We start from the raw sequence: 16504 nt of genomic DNA on the forward strand, positions 1-16504 counted from the left end.
AAATGCTACGGGAAGGGAGGAAAACAGGTCCGCGACGTAGGAAGTGATGAAGGAAGTAGTCAAGGTGAGCTGTCCGGAGTGTGGGAACTGTTTATGACGATTAGATTAAGGTATTTGCAATTCTAAAATGCTATGGAAAGGGAGGAAAATAGGTCCGCGACGTAGGAAGTGGTGAAGGAAGTAGTCTAGGCGAGTTGTCCGGAGTGTTGGAAATGTTTATGACTATTAGATTATGGTATCAGCAAACCTAAAATGCTACGGGAAGGGAGGAAAACAGGTCCGCAACGTAGGAAGTGATGAAGGAAGTAGTCAAGGTGAGCTGTCCGGAGTGTGGGAACTGTTTATGACGATTAGATAAAGGTATTTGCAATCCTAAAATGCTATTGGAAGGGAAGGAAACAGACCCGTGGCGTAGAAAGTGGTGAAGTTAGTAGTAAGGTGAGCTGTTCGGAGTATGGGATCTGTTTATGACCATTAGATTAAGGTATCTACACTCTTAAAATTACATGAAAAGAGAGGGAAACAGGTCCGCGACATAAGAAGAGATGAAGTAATCAGTAAGGTGAGCAGTGTGGAGTGTGGGAACTGGAAACCGTTCGTAGCAGTTAGATCAATGCACCTGCAATGCTGAAATGCTATGAGAAGGGATGGAAACATGTCCACGACATAGAAAATGGTGAAAGAAGTAGTAAAGGCTAGCAGTGCGGAGTGTGGGCAATGTTTGTGGCCTATTAATTCTGAATTTTGTTGCGATCTTTTTGTTAGAAGTTTTCTTAATGATCAATACCGTTTCTCTTCTATAATTTCAATTTGCCGTGCTGTTAAACGTCTTGTTGTGTATTATTTAAGTGTGCGATTAATTGTAGGCCTACACTGTATGTCTACTCCTTTAATCTAAGATCTCAGTTTAAACATGATTGGATATTTATCACCGACAGAAAAAGTTATATCCAACGTGTATTTTGTTCAGTGTTTCATTATTTTTATTTTGCTAACATTTGTAAACATCGTTGTGGCTGTAGACAACAGCCTATTTGTTTATTAAAAGAGCCCAAAGTAGGCCTACGCCATTGCGGCTCGAGAACTGTAGACGGCCACACGAAGCTTTAGTTATATGGATCATAAACATAAACAAATGACGTAACTAGCCAAGGCCCCCCTATAAAAACAGGCCATGCTGCAGCACGGACAGCGCAACAATACAGTGGTGGATAGTTGTACTAAAATCTTACCATTAAAATCTGACAGCCAGCTTATTTACCTAAAACTAAAACATATGAGATATGGTAATGAATTTGTCAATGAATCTATCCACTAGTGTGACGTCATGGATCCTGCAGCATCTACCCCGAATCCTGTATTAATGAAACTAACATGTTTTGAACGTTTTTGACAGTTCCATAAAAATAATAACACGAACATGATTACTTTGGGGATAGTGATGTAATTTGTTTATGTTTATGATCCACAACGTTTATATTCTAATGTTCGTCTAAAAACCATAGGTATGCTAACACTAACAGTTAAGTGGGGTTTCAATACAACGAAACCACGTGATTTAATAGTGACGTAATTTGTTTATGTTTATGATCCACAACGTTTATATTCTAATGTTCGTCTAAAAACCTTATGCTAACACTAACAGTTAAGTGGGGTTTCAATACAACGAAACCACGTGTTTTAATAGTGACGTCATTTGTTTATGTTTATAATCCACACCATTATTGTTTTAATGTACGTGTGAAAAACATATGTTAACAATAATTAAGTTCGGTTTCAATTGAACAAAAAACGTGTTTTAATGTAAACAAAGTTGTCTTGTTTACAAATGATAGTTTCACTTAAATATCAGTGTTTTAGTTTATATTGTGTTCTATTGAATTTGTAGATTGTGGAAGTTTATCAGGATGAAGGGTGATGAGGATTGTTCAGAATTATGTGAAAGTGTTATATTCCCATAATATGTCGCATGCAGAACTACCACATAAGATTTGTTTTTGATATGAGAAACAGTGACTGTTCTTGTTCTTTTTTTAATTAAAACGTTAATGTGACCTTAGAACAATAAAAATCATTTTACTTAGGTACTTATTCTATATTGAAAAATAAACTTTAAAAATATTTTGCAAACAACCTATAAGGTTGTCGCAGAAGGAAATGCTAGGATTTCACGTTCTGCTTAATTTACTTAATGTAGGCCTATACCTCTTCATAGAACCGCAGTATAGTATACGACAGAGCGTTTGTTGTTGCTGCTTGTCGTGTTTGGAATTACCTCTGGCCAGTGTTGCATACGTAGATTTCTTTGGACAATATCGGGTTAGTTTATATAACGTACTTGAAATGCCGCGATTTTCAAAAGGTTCAAACTTGTCAAGATCAACACGGACGACTAGGCAGCACAACAGTGGTAGCCATCAGACTGCTTCATCTTCTGATCTCACCGCCAGGAACATTAATAGAAATTTGGTATTAGCAAACAAATTTGATCATTCCCTTCAGTCTCTGGATTATGTAACCTGCACAAATTGTAAAGCAAAAACGTTGCAAGAATTTAAAGAAGACTTCATGTGTGCAATTTGCAGAAGAAACCCAATTGTTCTTACAGATCTTAACAACATGGATCCAGGAGATGTGCCACCCCAGCTACAAGACTTAACTCCAGCAGAGCAAATGCTCATTGCCAAAGTTCAGCCAGTTATTCGGCTGTATCAGTATCGTTCTTGTGGACAGATATTTTATAACGGCCATGTAATAAATATTGCGCAAGATTTGTCTGAAATAACACACTTTCTACCCCGAGCACCAAATACTCTGAACGTTGTTATTGTTCGAAGACCAACATCACAAGGATTTTTGGAATTCAGAGTCCGCAGACAAAAAATACTTGATGCTTTGATATTTTTGAAACACAACAACGACTTTTACAATGACATAAATATCGATATGGACACATTAAATGATTTACCAATAGATGGCACTATTGAGGAACAAGTTCCAACGATAGAAATCGACAGTGAATTAAATGATTCATTAGACGACGGTTTGGTAACTGAATCGGCTGTAAGCAGTACAGCTTTCCAAAATCAAAAAGAATCAATAAAACGAGTTTTGGAATGGCCACCTGGACATCCCAATCCAATAGACGAGTTTCGTACTCCTGGATATATCGTCATGGCTTTTCCTCATCTATTTCCACGTGGGAAAGCATATTTTAATGATCATACAAGACAAGTAAAACTGACTTTCAAACAGTGGTGCAATTATTTGATGCACTTCAGGGACTCCCGTTTTGCAACTGACAAAAGATTCCGATATTTCTGTCTAAACACAATTCAAAGACACGAGGCACTCAATGTCGGAGCGATTATGGCAAAGAAATCAGATCTCAAGGAGATGACAATAGATCAACTTCGTATTGAATTTGAAAGAAATCCGAGCATTTTAAATAAGCTGTTATCATATGGTGCCCATATCCGAGGAACAAACGCATATTGGTTTAAACGCCGGAATGAACTTCAATCTATGTGTGAAAGTCTTGGTGCACCCACCCTATTCCTAACATTAAGTTCTGCTGATCTATGGTGGCCATGCTTGCAAAAGTACTTCAAGATTCCTCAAGAAATCACAAGTAATGAAAGCCAAATGTCTAGATTCATGCAAAAATCTTTAAATGACAATCCACTAATTGCAGACGAGTATTTCGAGGCGCGAGTGCAAATACTCATGGAAATTTTAAATATAAAATTAAAAGTGAAAGATTTTTGGTATCGAACTGAGTATCAACATCGTGGTAGTCCACATGTACATAGCTTGATTTGGATTGAGAACGCTCCCGATATACGTCTATTTGATCAAGCAACTTTGAATGAGATATCATCATACAAACAATTCTACGATGAACTTGTATCTGCGGTCAATCCTAATCAAAATGAACCTCCTGCTGTAATCCATCCTTCGAGGTTATATGGTTCAACAATTGAGTTTTGTGACGTGGAGAAAAAGGCACAATTATTAAATCGTGTTCAACGTCACACACAGCATTCTATTTATTGTCAGAAAAAGAATGGTGGTGGCTTTACCTGTCGATTTGGTTACCCAAAAAGTATAGAAGAAGAGTCTCATCTTGAGAAAAACGAGAATGGTGATTGGGTGTACACTCCAAAGAGAAATGACGAATTAATCAATGATTACAATCCATTTGTGGCACATGTCTGGCGCGCCAATACTGACTGTAAGGTGGTTACTTCACTTCAGATGGTAGTCAACTACTTGGCTAAATACGCTTCCAAAAGTGAGCCGACTTCCCAATCTTTCCGTGATATTTTCTCTGAATTATTGCAGACATCTGAGCCTACAAACTACGCGACCACTGCTCTTCAACGTACATTAATGAAATTAATTGGCCAAAGAGATATATCTGCTTGTGAGGTTATGCGATTGTTGACAGGAAAAGCATTGTATCATTCTTCACGCCAGTTCATCACATTGTACATATCAAAAGAAGAATTTGTAGTCCTGAATGAAAATGGTGATCACGGATCGTCAACTTTTTCAAAATATCAGAATCGACCTCGTCTTGCTGAAAATATGACACTATATCAGTTCACTAGCTCATGTAACACGAATAGTAGAGTGAAAAGACTAACTTACTACCGACAGCCACGCATTGTTCAAGTCCTACCCAAAGTCACGCTTGGAATTTCTGAAGAACATGATGAATTGTACTATATGCAAAAAGTGCTAGTTGTGTCTGCGTTCAGAGAAATTATCGAAGCAAAAACTCACAGTACTTGGAAAGAAACGTATGAACATCTTGATGTAGAATTGTGGGATTTCGATGGTGTTGCTGATGACGATGATGAAGTCGAGGTGGTTAATCCAGAAATTGATCGAATTCCTTGGATGGAAGCAGCTGCAGTTCCTCATAATGTGGTAGCCGAACACGTCCATCCAGGTGAAAGAGAAGTTGGTCGGGACTATGATTGGTTTGAGCGTATTTCTGCATATGACAATATACATGACAATTTAAATTTTGTTAAACATGTAAGTAAAGCTACTCAGCTAGGAAGAGTACGGGCTAATAGTTCTGAAGTTTTGTTGAATCAAGAACAACAACAAATAATTGATCAATTGAAACAGCAACTGAATGGCCAAACAAATATAAAAAGAAGCTTGATTATAGGACCCGCTGGTGTTGGGAAGTCTGTAGTTATAAATGAGATTATCAAAACAACGGAATCGACCTATGGTGACGGTAGTGTTCTCATATTAGCACCAACTGGTTGTGCTGCTTCAAATGTTAATGGCCAAACAATTCACTCAGCACTAAGACTAAATATCCGAAATTTTAATGAGCTACAGGGTGAAAATGAACGAAATCTTCAAATTTTGTTCGAAAACGTCCGTGTCGTAGTTTGCGATGAAATATCTATGTGTGGGCAGAAGCTACTAGCAATGATCGACAAACGCTTACGTCAAGCCAAACCTGAAGACCAAGATGAAGTGTTTGGTGGTCTTATTGTGTATCTATGTGGTGATATGGCGCAGTTACTACCGGTGCAAGATCGAGCTCTATTCATGCCAGCTGATCTTTCAAACCAGTGGTCTTTCAAACATGGACGTTTTGTATACGAGCACATCCAAAAAGTTTTTCAACCAAAAACTATCATGCGTCAAGCTGGTGAAGAACAAAGTCATTTTCGTGATGTTCTTAATAACATTGCTCATGGAAAAATTACAGAGGAAGATTACAAGTTCTTTTCTTCAAGATTCATATCGAAAAACACCGAAAAGATCGCTGACTTTTGCAACGCTGTTCGTATCATGGCAAGAAAAGAAGATGTGGCTACTTACAACCTTAAGGAATTGGCTAAGCTACAAAGTCCTGTGGCATTCATTCGTGCCATAAACAAACCTTTAATAGCCGCAACAGCGAGTTCCGATGAATGTCAAGCTCTTGAAAACACCCTCAGATTAGCCAAAGGTTGTAAAGTAATGTTACGCCACAACTTATGGACTGATGCAGGCTTAGTAAATGGTGCTGTTGGCACTGTTCAAGATATTGTATACGAACGTGAAGATGGCCTATCACATTTGGAAATGCAGCCTTTATGTGTATTAGTTGAGTTTAGTAATTATAGAGGACCCACATTATACAATAATGTGGTACCGATTGTCCCTGTTGTAACCAAGTTTGTAAAACGAGGCATAAAATGTACCCGAAAACAATTTCCTTTGACACTTGCCTATTCTCTCACAATCCACAAATCTCAAGGCATGACCCTGGACCAAGCAGTTATTGATATTGGGCCAAGGGAATTTAGTGCTGGGTTAACATACGTTGCAGTGAGCCGCGTCCGAACGATTGATGGGCTGCTTTTCGACCCAGGATTTACCAAAGAACGGCTTATGAGCATTAACAAAAGCTCGGTCTGGATAAAGAAACAAGTCGAAGATCAACGTTTAGAATCACTTTTATAAAAAAATTTTAGTATTGCTGTATTTTGAAATGTTCACTTTATTGAAATTAGCTTTCCAATCAATCAAATTCATATTATATTTAATCCATGTTCAATTGTTTCACAAAATATATTCATCTAATTGGCTGGTTATTGTTGTTTTTTTTCTGAAGGTTTTTAAAAGAATGCTGTTTATTTTGTGTTTTCATTGATACTTATCATCACATTAAGTTAAACTGTTATGTAGTTATCAGTTAGCAAAATGGTAGAAGCCAAAACGTTTTGGGTTAAATTCTGTTATCACTAGCTAGCTGGAACTGTACTACCCTGTTTGAGAAAAAGTAAATAAACTAGAGGTTTTACTAAGATCTATTTTTTTAAACTATTTTAATCACTCTAAAATGTATCTCTACAACAATTATTGTTTTTTATTTGAAATTGTTGGTAAAAATAATGTTGAAGCCTAAAATAATGGAGAGGGACTTTGGCAATATGCACTGATGACTCCGCTCAATTTTGTGGAAGCGTCTGCGAACGCCACCTAGTAATGTTGAAGTTGAAAATATTTTTTTATATTTTTATTTTTGTTCGACACAATTTGTCATAGATTGAAGATGAAGAATAGGCCTATTAAAAAGTCTCTTTGTTAAACACAACTTTGAATTAGTGGGAAAACTACTGCTGGGCAATCTTTTTGGGGAAAATGAATATATTTGACATTTTTTGTCAGTTACTTTCCAAATTTTCTGATCTGATAAAGTGCTAACATCAAAAAAGTTAAGACTAGAACTGCTGTATAGTGGTTAATCAAAGAAATCATACTTATGTACATAATTTTTCCCTATAATTACTTCACAATTCAAAGTTTTGGAAAATGCAATATTCTCTACAAGAATAATTGCACCTTTTTTAGAACAACAACAGTTATTTGAGCAACTTTTTGTTATTTTAAAATTGTCAAAGGTCACTGTGTGATATTGTGGTCCTTGGCAACTTGGAGGCAACATTTCATCATGATCGGAAGGTTTGAAAGAAGGGAAATTGATAGTTTCTTGAGGTTTGTATAAACTACTCACATGACCTGATTTAAATAGCTCTGAGATTCTGCGAGCAATTTGCTCAAGAGGGTATGCATATCCTCTGGATAACTTTTTCAAAAACTGCAAAAAGTTTTCAAATGGAAAAATGATACAGAGTTTAAAGAGAAATTACTGAAATGAGAAATAAAATGATCTGCATCATCGACAATATTGATGAGATTGGGAAAGTTATTAGTCAAAAATTTTGTGTCGTAAATATCTAGAGTTAATCTAACAAAATGTATCAACAGTTCTCTGCTGTAAGCCTCATTGACTCGTTGCAACAGTACATTGGGTTTAGTAAAATAGTCATAACACCGGATAGACTCAAGAAATGAAAATATGACTCAGGTGGCAGTACTGATTTTAAAACTAGTGGAGCATAATAGAGCAGAAAAGATCGAAACTCAGTAGCCTTCCATCTCTGTACACTTTTCAACTCTCTAGGTTTTCTTACAATTTCCACTGGCACATGTTTCTTTAAAGAAAGTAGGTAATCTGAAATTGATGTTTAGCAATGAATAGGCAGTAAAAATGTTTTGGGCCGAGTTGCCAGACAGATAAAATTGTTTTCACTACACCTAAACAAATTAAGTGCATATAATCGAGTAGAAATGATTTTGGGAAATCTAACTGTGGCACATGTAAAAGTGGAGTTATTCGGTACTCTGGTTGATAATGCTTGTCAATGTTGTCTCTAAAGTCTATGTTGACAGCTACAAAATTATTATTTTTTTTATTTTAATTTTTAATCAAAATTACAAAATAGTTACAAGCCTAATCTAACCTAACATAATCTAACCTAGATGCGTTTAAGGGAATACTAGAATATACATTACTTACATTAGTTTGACGGATTGTAAAGGTAGCGGGAAAAAAACTGTTGGTGCGGTAGCCTGGAGAATACCTTTTCTTGAAAATATATTCAGCAAAGTATCCCCGAAAGTGCTTAGACGATCGTCCGTATTTTAGAACTGTTCCACGGATGTCGCGCCAACAACGCTCAATGTTGTTAGAATGTGTACCGTTAGCCGGGTCAACAAAGTTTTGGCTATGGGTGACGGTTAAGTACTTAAATCGGCTTTTTAGCGTATAATATGCGGGCCATCAGTCTATTGGTAGTTTATTGGCCAGCACTAGTCTTGCCAAGGTTGTCCTGGTACGGTCAGGTATCAGGATAAAGAACCCCTTGTTCGTACCTCGCCTAACTCCACCGAGCACGTACTGTCCTTTCACGATCCTGCCTCGGTTGTACTTACGCTTGCCAAACTTGGGCTCGTCGATCTCGACTACACAACCCGGACCGCCGATCTTTGCTCTGTTCTGTTTATTGTGATGGACTTCTCTGTAAAAACTAAACCAATCAACTAATGTATTTGGTCCTAATTTTAAACTGTTTTCCAAAGCTTTGACGTGGTGTGGTGCATTGTGATGTAAAAGGTAAGTTACCATCCTTCACAACATTACCTAAAACGAGCTTTGATCCTTCCATAAAAAGAGCCGACTTTTTCGCTCCTCTTCCAGTTGCACTGAGTCTTTTTTGTTTCTGAAATGAAACCCTTCGGTTGTAACGAAGCTCTAGTTTTTCTGTGTCTAGGTATAATATTGCACCGCACCGCCTGCACCCTGATTGTCCTTTTAAAACTTTGTGATCCGCTAGAAAGTCCACTATTTGATCTCTGATAATCGCGGCAACGTCCCGAAAGTTTATCTCACATAATATGTTATATTGTAACGCAAGCTAAATTAACTGCCATAACACTACTAACGTGACTAAATAAACCAGTAAAATCAAATATAATCTCAAAATAGCTTACAAGCTATAAAATAACTATTAGACGGATATTAAAGCAATAGGATGTATGGCATAGGAGTATAGATCATAATGAAAATAAATGACGTAATTGACCAATGGAAATATACAATCTTAACATATTACTATCTTAACTTTTTCGATGATAGTGCCTTTAATCTATCTCTTAGTGAAAATAGTTACATATTCGCAATCAGTGTAAAATCCCGCACAATTACCGGTGCTTAAAATGTGTGTTTTTAAATAAAATTATTTTTAATAGTTTTTCAGATTTTCCGGGGAAACGGTGCTTTTCCGGGGAAAATTCCAATCATTTTTGAATTCAGTACGTTATTTAGCATAAGAATAGTGAAAAATATAATTTTAGCGTGACGTCCGTGATCGATACAATCACCTTAATTTGTGTTATTTTGAACTTGACTCCTGCTTTTCTTGCTAGAGTGAAGGTTTTTATAGCTTTTGAATATCCAAGCATCAGGTGATCTGCTGCATCTAGATCAGGTTTATTTCCCCTCTCTAAATACCGAACTACTTTATCTACGTCGCTGACTTAGGTTCCCTTTATTTTTCAGCTGGCACCGATGGACCACCCGTAGCCGAAGGACAGTTTCTAGCAAGATTCCTATGTATTGGTGCTTCTTGGCTGGGCATTTCTTGATTGTTTCATTCATGTCTCTCTAAATACTTAACTACTTTATCTACGTCGCTGACTGGGCATTTCTTGATTGTTTCATTCATGTCAACCATTTCATCGGGTTCGTCGAAAAGATTACCATGGTTTGACGTTAGATATAGTTTTGGCTATTCCAATACATGGATAAACATTTTCATCTGAGTGTTCCAAACTTAGTTTTTATGATTGCTTTTTGCCTGATCAGTTGTAGTTTTTAATCTCTAAGATAACTCATGTATTAATCACGCATTTTTTCTACTTAATTTTCATTTCTTAACCTGCAAATAATGTACTGTCGAAATCAAATTGCATAACACTTAGTTAGAATAAGGACGCTGAGACTTCCACGAAAATGCTTGAATAAAAAAAAAAAAAAAAACTTTTAAATATTGTGTCAAACTGACTTTCTCCTTTATTGGAATTCACAACCTAAGTGAACAACTTTTGGGGTCCTCAGGGGTCCACCCCAATGAAAATTTGATACAGCTTAAAAATTCTCCTGTCAAAAAATGCGTTTCTTTCGTTAACGTATAAATGTAGTGTATAACAACTGTATTAAACATGCATATACATTAATAAAATGGTTAAGGTATTATTTGTTTCCATGTCAATAAGCAAAATAACTGTGTGGCATATCCAGTTCCGCCACGGGGAGGGCAGGAAACGTTTGATCCTTATTTACTACAATTATTTAAAAGTCACCGGGGACTTTTGATGAGGCCGGTCCCCTATCGTGCTGCCAATTATGTCAAGTCACAATGGGGAGTTTTGATGTAATAGATCCCCTAGCCTACTGCTAATGTCAAATCCGGTTTAGAGAAGGAGATCGTCATACACGATCTTTTTCGCGTATGCTATAATCTGGACGTCCGACCCCACTGAGCAAGACGTACAGTTGCCCGTGCGTGAAGCAATCGGTCCGCAAATCAATACCTACTGAATCTATTGTCTGACCTTGGCTCTTGTGCCTAGTCGTACACCAACATCAGTAGAAACTGACTTTGACGAAAACCTAACGGCGACCTACTGAATCTATTGTCTGACCTTGGCTCTTGTGCCTAGTCGTACACCAACATCAGTAGAAACTGACTTTGACGAAAACCTAACGGCGACCTACTGAATCTATTGTCTGACCTTGGCTCTTGTGCCTAGTCGTACACCAACATCAGTAGAAACTGACTTTGACGAAAACCTAACGGCGACCTACTGAATCTATTGTCTGACCTTGGCTCTTGTGCCTAGTCGTACACCAACATCAGTAGAAACTGACTTTGACGAAAACCTAACGGCGAAGGTTTTTCACTAGCGCTTCAGTATGCCTTTGGTGTAAATATTTTAATAAATGACATAGCCTTTTCTTGGTCACATATTCCTCAATGATGCTGGTTATAGCGGTAAAAGCTTGCTGATGATAGTCTCTGTAATGATGCCAATCTCATTCACTGGATGTTATAATTTATAAATACATATTGTTATTAAATCTTATTCTGTATCTGTATGGTATAGTATTTTTGAACCAGCACATGTTTTCAGTTTTTTTATTTTTTCATATTTTCCTTGATTTTTTATTTTGAATAGTAAACTGAGTTTACTTTTTTCGGTGTCAGTTTTGTGGAGTTGGAGCATTTTGCAGTGTGATTTTCTCAATCTTCTTTCACAGAATACACAAACATTGTGTAGGCTTTTAGGCCTAATACTAGCATCACTTGCGATAACAGTATTTGTTTGTGAGGTGAGTTGTAGTTCAATTGGTCGGGTAATTGAAGTAGTTTGGGATAATTCTGGAGTTTCTTTTGGTAAAGGCTGTAAATTCAGTGATTCTACAGTCAATTTAGGTAATGGCGTAGCTTATTTAAGGCTTAAGTTATGAAATTTATTCCAATATCATAAAAAAAATTCTATAGGGGAGACTGGGGCAATACTCTACAAAAAATCCCTATTTCATATCAGAAATTTTGTTCATAATGAAAACAATTATTTAATGGTTTTACCCTTGCATATACTTGTTCTTGAACATCCCCCAGTGAATAAAAACTGTTTAAATTTATACTACACAATGTTGTCATATTTGTATACCAAGTTTTTCAAGCATACGTTTGACACATTTTGTCAAATTTGCCCCGGCGGGGCAGTTTTGGGCAGACCATAATTTTTAATGGCGCTCAATTGGACATTACTGTAAGGTGGGACTAAAAAATAACAACAAGCACAATCTGGAGGTTACTGATAAGTTTAATATTTGAGTCATATAAAAAGTTCTCCATTCATCCAACCTTTATGAGAATAGAGGTCTTAAACCCTCAGGTGATCCTATTATATAGGCAAAGTTTGGACGTTTCCTGGGAAATATATAAACAGGTGGTAAGTAACTTCCATCGCAAATGAAAGCACAGAAGGTTACCTTCTCCGCCCTTTCTGCAGACACTACCTGCCCCACTTGTTTAGTGCCCTTAGCTGGTATAATTTGTATGCCATTTATTTTCAGTATTATATAAATGATTTTCATATAAGGCCAAGCCATTTAAAAATGGTGAAATTACTAAATACTAAATTACTAAATAAAAATAAATTAAATATAAACAGTTAATTTAAAATGTACACAGTTACATAATTACTTAAAATATATGGATTTTAAAATAAATCAGCCTACTTGTTATGTTGTATTAAATAAAAAAAAGTATTTAGTTTATAAACTTCATTTCTATCAACTAAGTGATAAACTTCAATTTTTCGTTGGCTCCAGTCTTAGTCTCAAAAGGGTTAGAAAATATATATCCTTCTCTTGTCAGAAATTCGGTAATATTTGAACTTGTTTTTTTTTAGTTTCTTCAAATGAACACCGAGATTTAATACTTCTTTTAGACCTCTTCACATCATATAGCGTCTTTCCTTCTTCATTTTTGTCCGGCCTTCATAATCTTCCCCTTTCGTTCGTTTTATTTGATTGCTCTCAGCGGTCCACTTTTCTTTTTCCGTCCTCGTTTTGCCCGCTTCCTCTTAGGCTGTATTTCTCTGCTGCAATTTGCATTTCCCCACTTCCACTAACCTTGGAGGAAATTACCTGGCTTGCTCTAATTGTATCTAATTCTAAATAAGAAGTAATATTTGGGTAGTGAATAGTAAAATAATATTAGGCTATGTACTTTTAATTTAAATAACTCATCATACATTACCTATTCTCTTCCTTGTTTTTCTTTAATTCACGCCAACGATGTAAACTTACGGGCAAGCAAAATTGTTAACCTACATAGCACAAATAAATATTATAACAGAAACGGTACGGGTCATACACATAACGGCGGGTTGTCAACTGATCTTGAAATCTGCTCCTCTGACCGTTCTTTGCCAGGAGTCGCTATGTGTTCAATGGTGCCTTGGAAATTTGTTGGTGGTGGGGGAAATGGAGTGTGCCCTTCCTCCCATAGTTTTATGAATTCACCTCTCAAGTGTGCCTCGTCGAGTCGTCTGCCGTTACACAGTACTAGACTATTAAATTAATATGAATGCTGTCTGAGTTAACAATATTACTGTATTTATTTTGTTTTTTTGTATCGTTATGTTTATACTATAAATGTCTTTAGGTAATTAATGTTGTTATGTAAAATTATTTGAAAGAATAAATCCTTCCTACAGTTAATTGCTAAAATAAAAATTTAATGGATTAACAATCAAATCAAATCTTAATTTCTTTATTTGTGTAAAATAATCATTTTTACAGTTTTTACAAAATATCATATTACATAAAAAAATATAACGTTGTACCTTAAACTATACGAAATTAATCCCACATGGGATGACCCATGTGTGGGAGTGAGTAATTTTATACTGTAATAAGAACGAAAAAGAAGAACATAGTAAGAAACAACGCACGTACGGTTTTATTTTTGTTGGAAATATAGATTATAATAACAACTCGTCTAGTGGATCAAAAATTCAAGTTAATTTAATTGTTAAACAGATAAAATGAAAACCTAGATTTTTTTATACATCCACCTTAATCAAAATATAACAAACAATTAAATTGTCACCTCCTTGTCTTCGTCGTCATGGGAAGTCTCAGTGTCTTCTCCAACATTTGCTGCCAGACAGCTGCTACATTTCTCCCTTGTTGCTGGACTTCCTATTGCGTTTTGAAGCGCGCGCCTTCATGCCAGTAATAGTTAGGTCCTCGTCTCTTTTTATTTGCAAACCTAAAAAATAGCCAGCTTCGTGTACAACAATTTCAAATCTTGATCTCAGTTTGGTTACTAAATCTCCAACTGCTGTGTCCTGGCCTACATTTTTTTAAGGTTGAGGCTAAGCGTGTAGGCCTACTGAGGAAGTTACATACTTCCTTTGTCTTTCCTTCAAGTCCTATGTCATGTTGGGGTTTGTGTTTTCAAGAAGAGGCTGTTATTTTTTTTTCTCTTGCTACTAAATGAACGTGTTTGCAGATAGAAATTGCATCCAAAAGAAGTTTGGACACGATTAAGTAAATAAGTGTCGACAAGTGTCCCCCAGGCCCCCTTTTTTGGTTGGGGGTAAATGCAAATGTGCCATGGCGCAAGACCAAATTGAGCCAAATTTCAGATCTTTAGCTAATCTAGAAGTGAGTAAAATTGATTTAGACCGATGCACCTGTTGGAATAACATTGGGGGGGGGGAGGGGTTCTATATTTCGTGGGGCGGAGTTATATTTGTAAAATGTCACTTCTCGATAAGGGCGCAAGATCTACAATCATGCCAAATTTAAGATATCCAGTTAATCTAGAAAAGGGTAAAAGTGATTAAGATTTATGCACCTGTAAGTATAACATAGGCGAGGAGGATTTAATTTTGGGGGGGGGGGTTGTAAATACGATAGGGGGATAAAACCTTAAGTAAACCAGAGTAAATACAAAATATTAATAATATTTGCAAAAAGAATTTACTTAGATTGGGAAAAGTAGCGAAAATCGTAAACAATTTGATAGAAATTTACCAAATATTAAAAGTAGGGCGTTTTTTGAAGTTGAAGGTGCGCGATTTCCGCAAAACGCTTAAGAGTGTTTTGTAGAAAATTTAATTCCTGACAATGAAAATTTTTTCAAATCTTTTCTAGCTTTTACCGTGTTCGAGCTATAACTGTGACAAAAACGAGTTTTGTCGTTTTTAGATGTCCACCATTTTGGATTGTTGGTGGGGGGGGGTCGAAAATTTGAAAAAAGGTCTTTTGCATAATTCGCCTTTAATTAAAGATCCCATACAACAATACTACCAAATTTCAAGTCTCTAGCACATCTCTAAACGAATCAAATGAGCACACCAAAGTCTTAAAATTTCAATGTTATTCTCCATAAGAATAACATGGGCTCGTAAAAACTTTCAAATTTTGACTTTAAAATTAAGTGTTGGGGGTCAGAGAGTAAAGCTATGAAAAAAGGCGTAATGTGTAAAATTTTTAGTAAACTAAGGAGAATACAAAGCAATAATAATATTTGCAATAAGAAATTATTTAGGCATGGAATAATAGCAAAAACCGTTAAAAATTTAAAAGAAATTGACCAAATTTTGAAAGTAGGGCGTTTTTTTTTTTTTTTTTTGCCGAAGGAGTGCGATTTTTGGAAAACGCCCAAGAGGGTTTTGTAGAAAATTTAATTCCTGTTCATGAAAATCCTTTCAAATCTTTTCTAACTCTTACTGTTTTCGAGCTATATCCGTTTGAAAAAAACGTGTTTTATCGTTTTCTGAGGTCCGCCAATTTGGATTTTTGGCGGGGTTAAAATTTTAAAATGAGAGGGTTTTGTAGAAAATTTAATTCCTGTTCATGAAAATCCTTTCAAATCTTTTCTAACTCTTACTGTTTTCGAGCTATATCCGTTTGAAAAAAACGTGTTTTATCGTTTTCTGAGGTCCGCCATTTTGGATTTTTGGCGGGGTTAAAATTTGAAAATGAGACTTTTGCAAATTTCACCGGTAATATAAGATACCCTACAACAATAATACAAAGTTTCAAGTCTCTAGCACGTTTCTAAACGGTTCAGATGAGCATACCAAAGTCGGCCACTTTCAATGTTATTCTCCATAAGAATAACATGGGGCTCGTGAAAGTGGTAAAAACCCTTCAAATTTTGAGATTAAAATTAAGTTTTGGAGGTCAAGGAGTAAAGTTACGAAAAAACATGTAATGAGTAAAATTTAAAGTAAAGTAAGGAGAATATAAAACGATAACAATTATTGAAAAAACAAATTATTTAAGTATGAAAAAATTGTGAAAACCGGTAAAAATTTAATACAAATTTACCAAATTTTGAAAATAGGGCGTTTTTTGAAGCTGAAGGAGTGCGATTTTCGGAAAACGCCCAAGAGGGTTTTGTAGAAAATTTAATTTCATTTTGCTAAGATTCTTTCAAATCTTTTCTAGCTGTTACCGTTTTCTAACTATAGGCGATTGAAAAAAAAAATGTGTTTTGTCGTTTTTAGAGGTTTGCCATTTTGGATTTTTAGGGTGGTTAAAATT

The 16504-nt window shown here is 35.9% G+C and overlaps 1 protein-coding gene across 1 annotated transcript; it reads left to right on the forward strand.

The window, feature by feature from the left end:
* Positions 1-2619: 2619 nt before the first annotated feature.
* Positions 2620-7878, forward strand: LOC128984689 (uncharacterized). The gene is made up of 3 exons (XM_054404030.1): positions 2620-3048; positions 4060-5994; positions 7792-7878. The coding sequence occupies exons 1-3, from the start codon at positions 2620-2622 to the stop codon at positions 7876-7878; spliced, it is 2451 nt and encodes an 816-aa protein (XP_054260005.1).
* The last annotated feature ends 8626 nt before the right edge of the window (positions 7879-16504 follow it).

This window comes from Macrosteles quadrilineatus, unplaced genomic scaffold (assembly GCF_028750875.1).
Source record: "Macrosteles quadrilineatus isolate MER2022 unplaced genomic scaffold, UCM_ALF_1.0 Scaffold_2__2_contigs__length_208266976, whole genome shotgun sequence".
Lineage (NCBI taxonomy): Eukaryota > Metazoa > Arthropoda > Insecta > Hemiptera > Cicadellidae > Macrosteles > Macrosteles quadrilineatus.

What these genes read in the sequence shown, in the direction of transcription:
- LOC128984689 (XM_054404030.1), top strand. Translation starts at nt 2,620, where the DNA reads ATGGATCCAGGAGATGTGCCACCCCAGCTACAAGACTTAACTCCAGCA. An exon ending in ATTCATTAGACGACGGTTTG is followed by an intron (nt 3,049 to 4,059) that starts GTAACTGAATCG and finishes ATTTATTGTCAG; the next exon opens with AAAAAGAATGGTGGTGGCTT. An exon ending in GATTAGCCAAAGGTTGTAAA is followed by an intron (nt 5,995 to 7,791) that starts GTAATGTTACGC and finishes ATGTATCAACAG; the next exon opens with TTCTCTGCTGTAAGCCTCAT.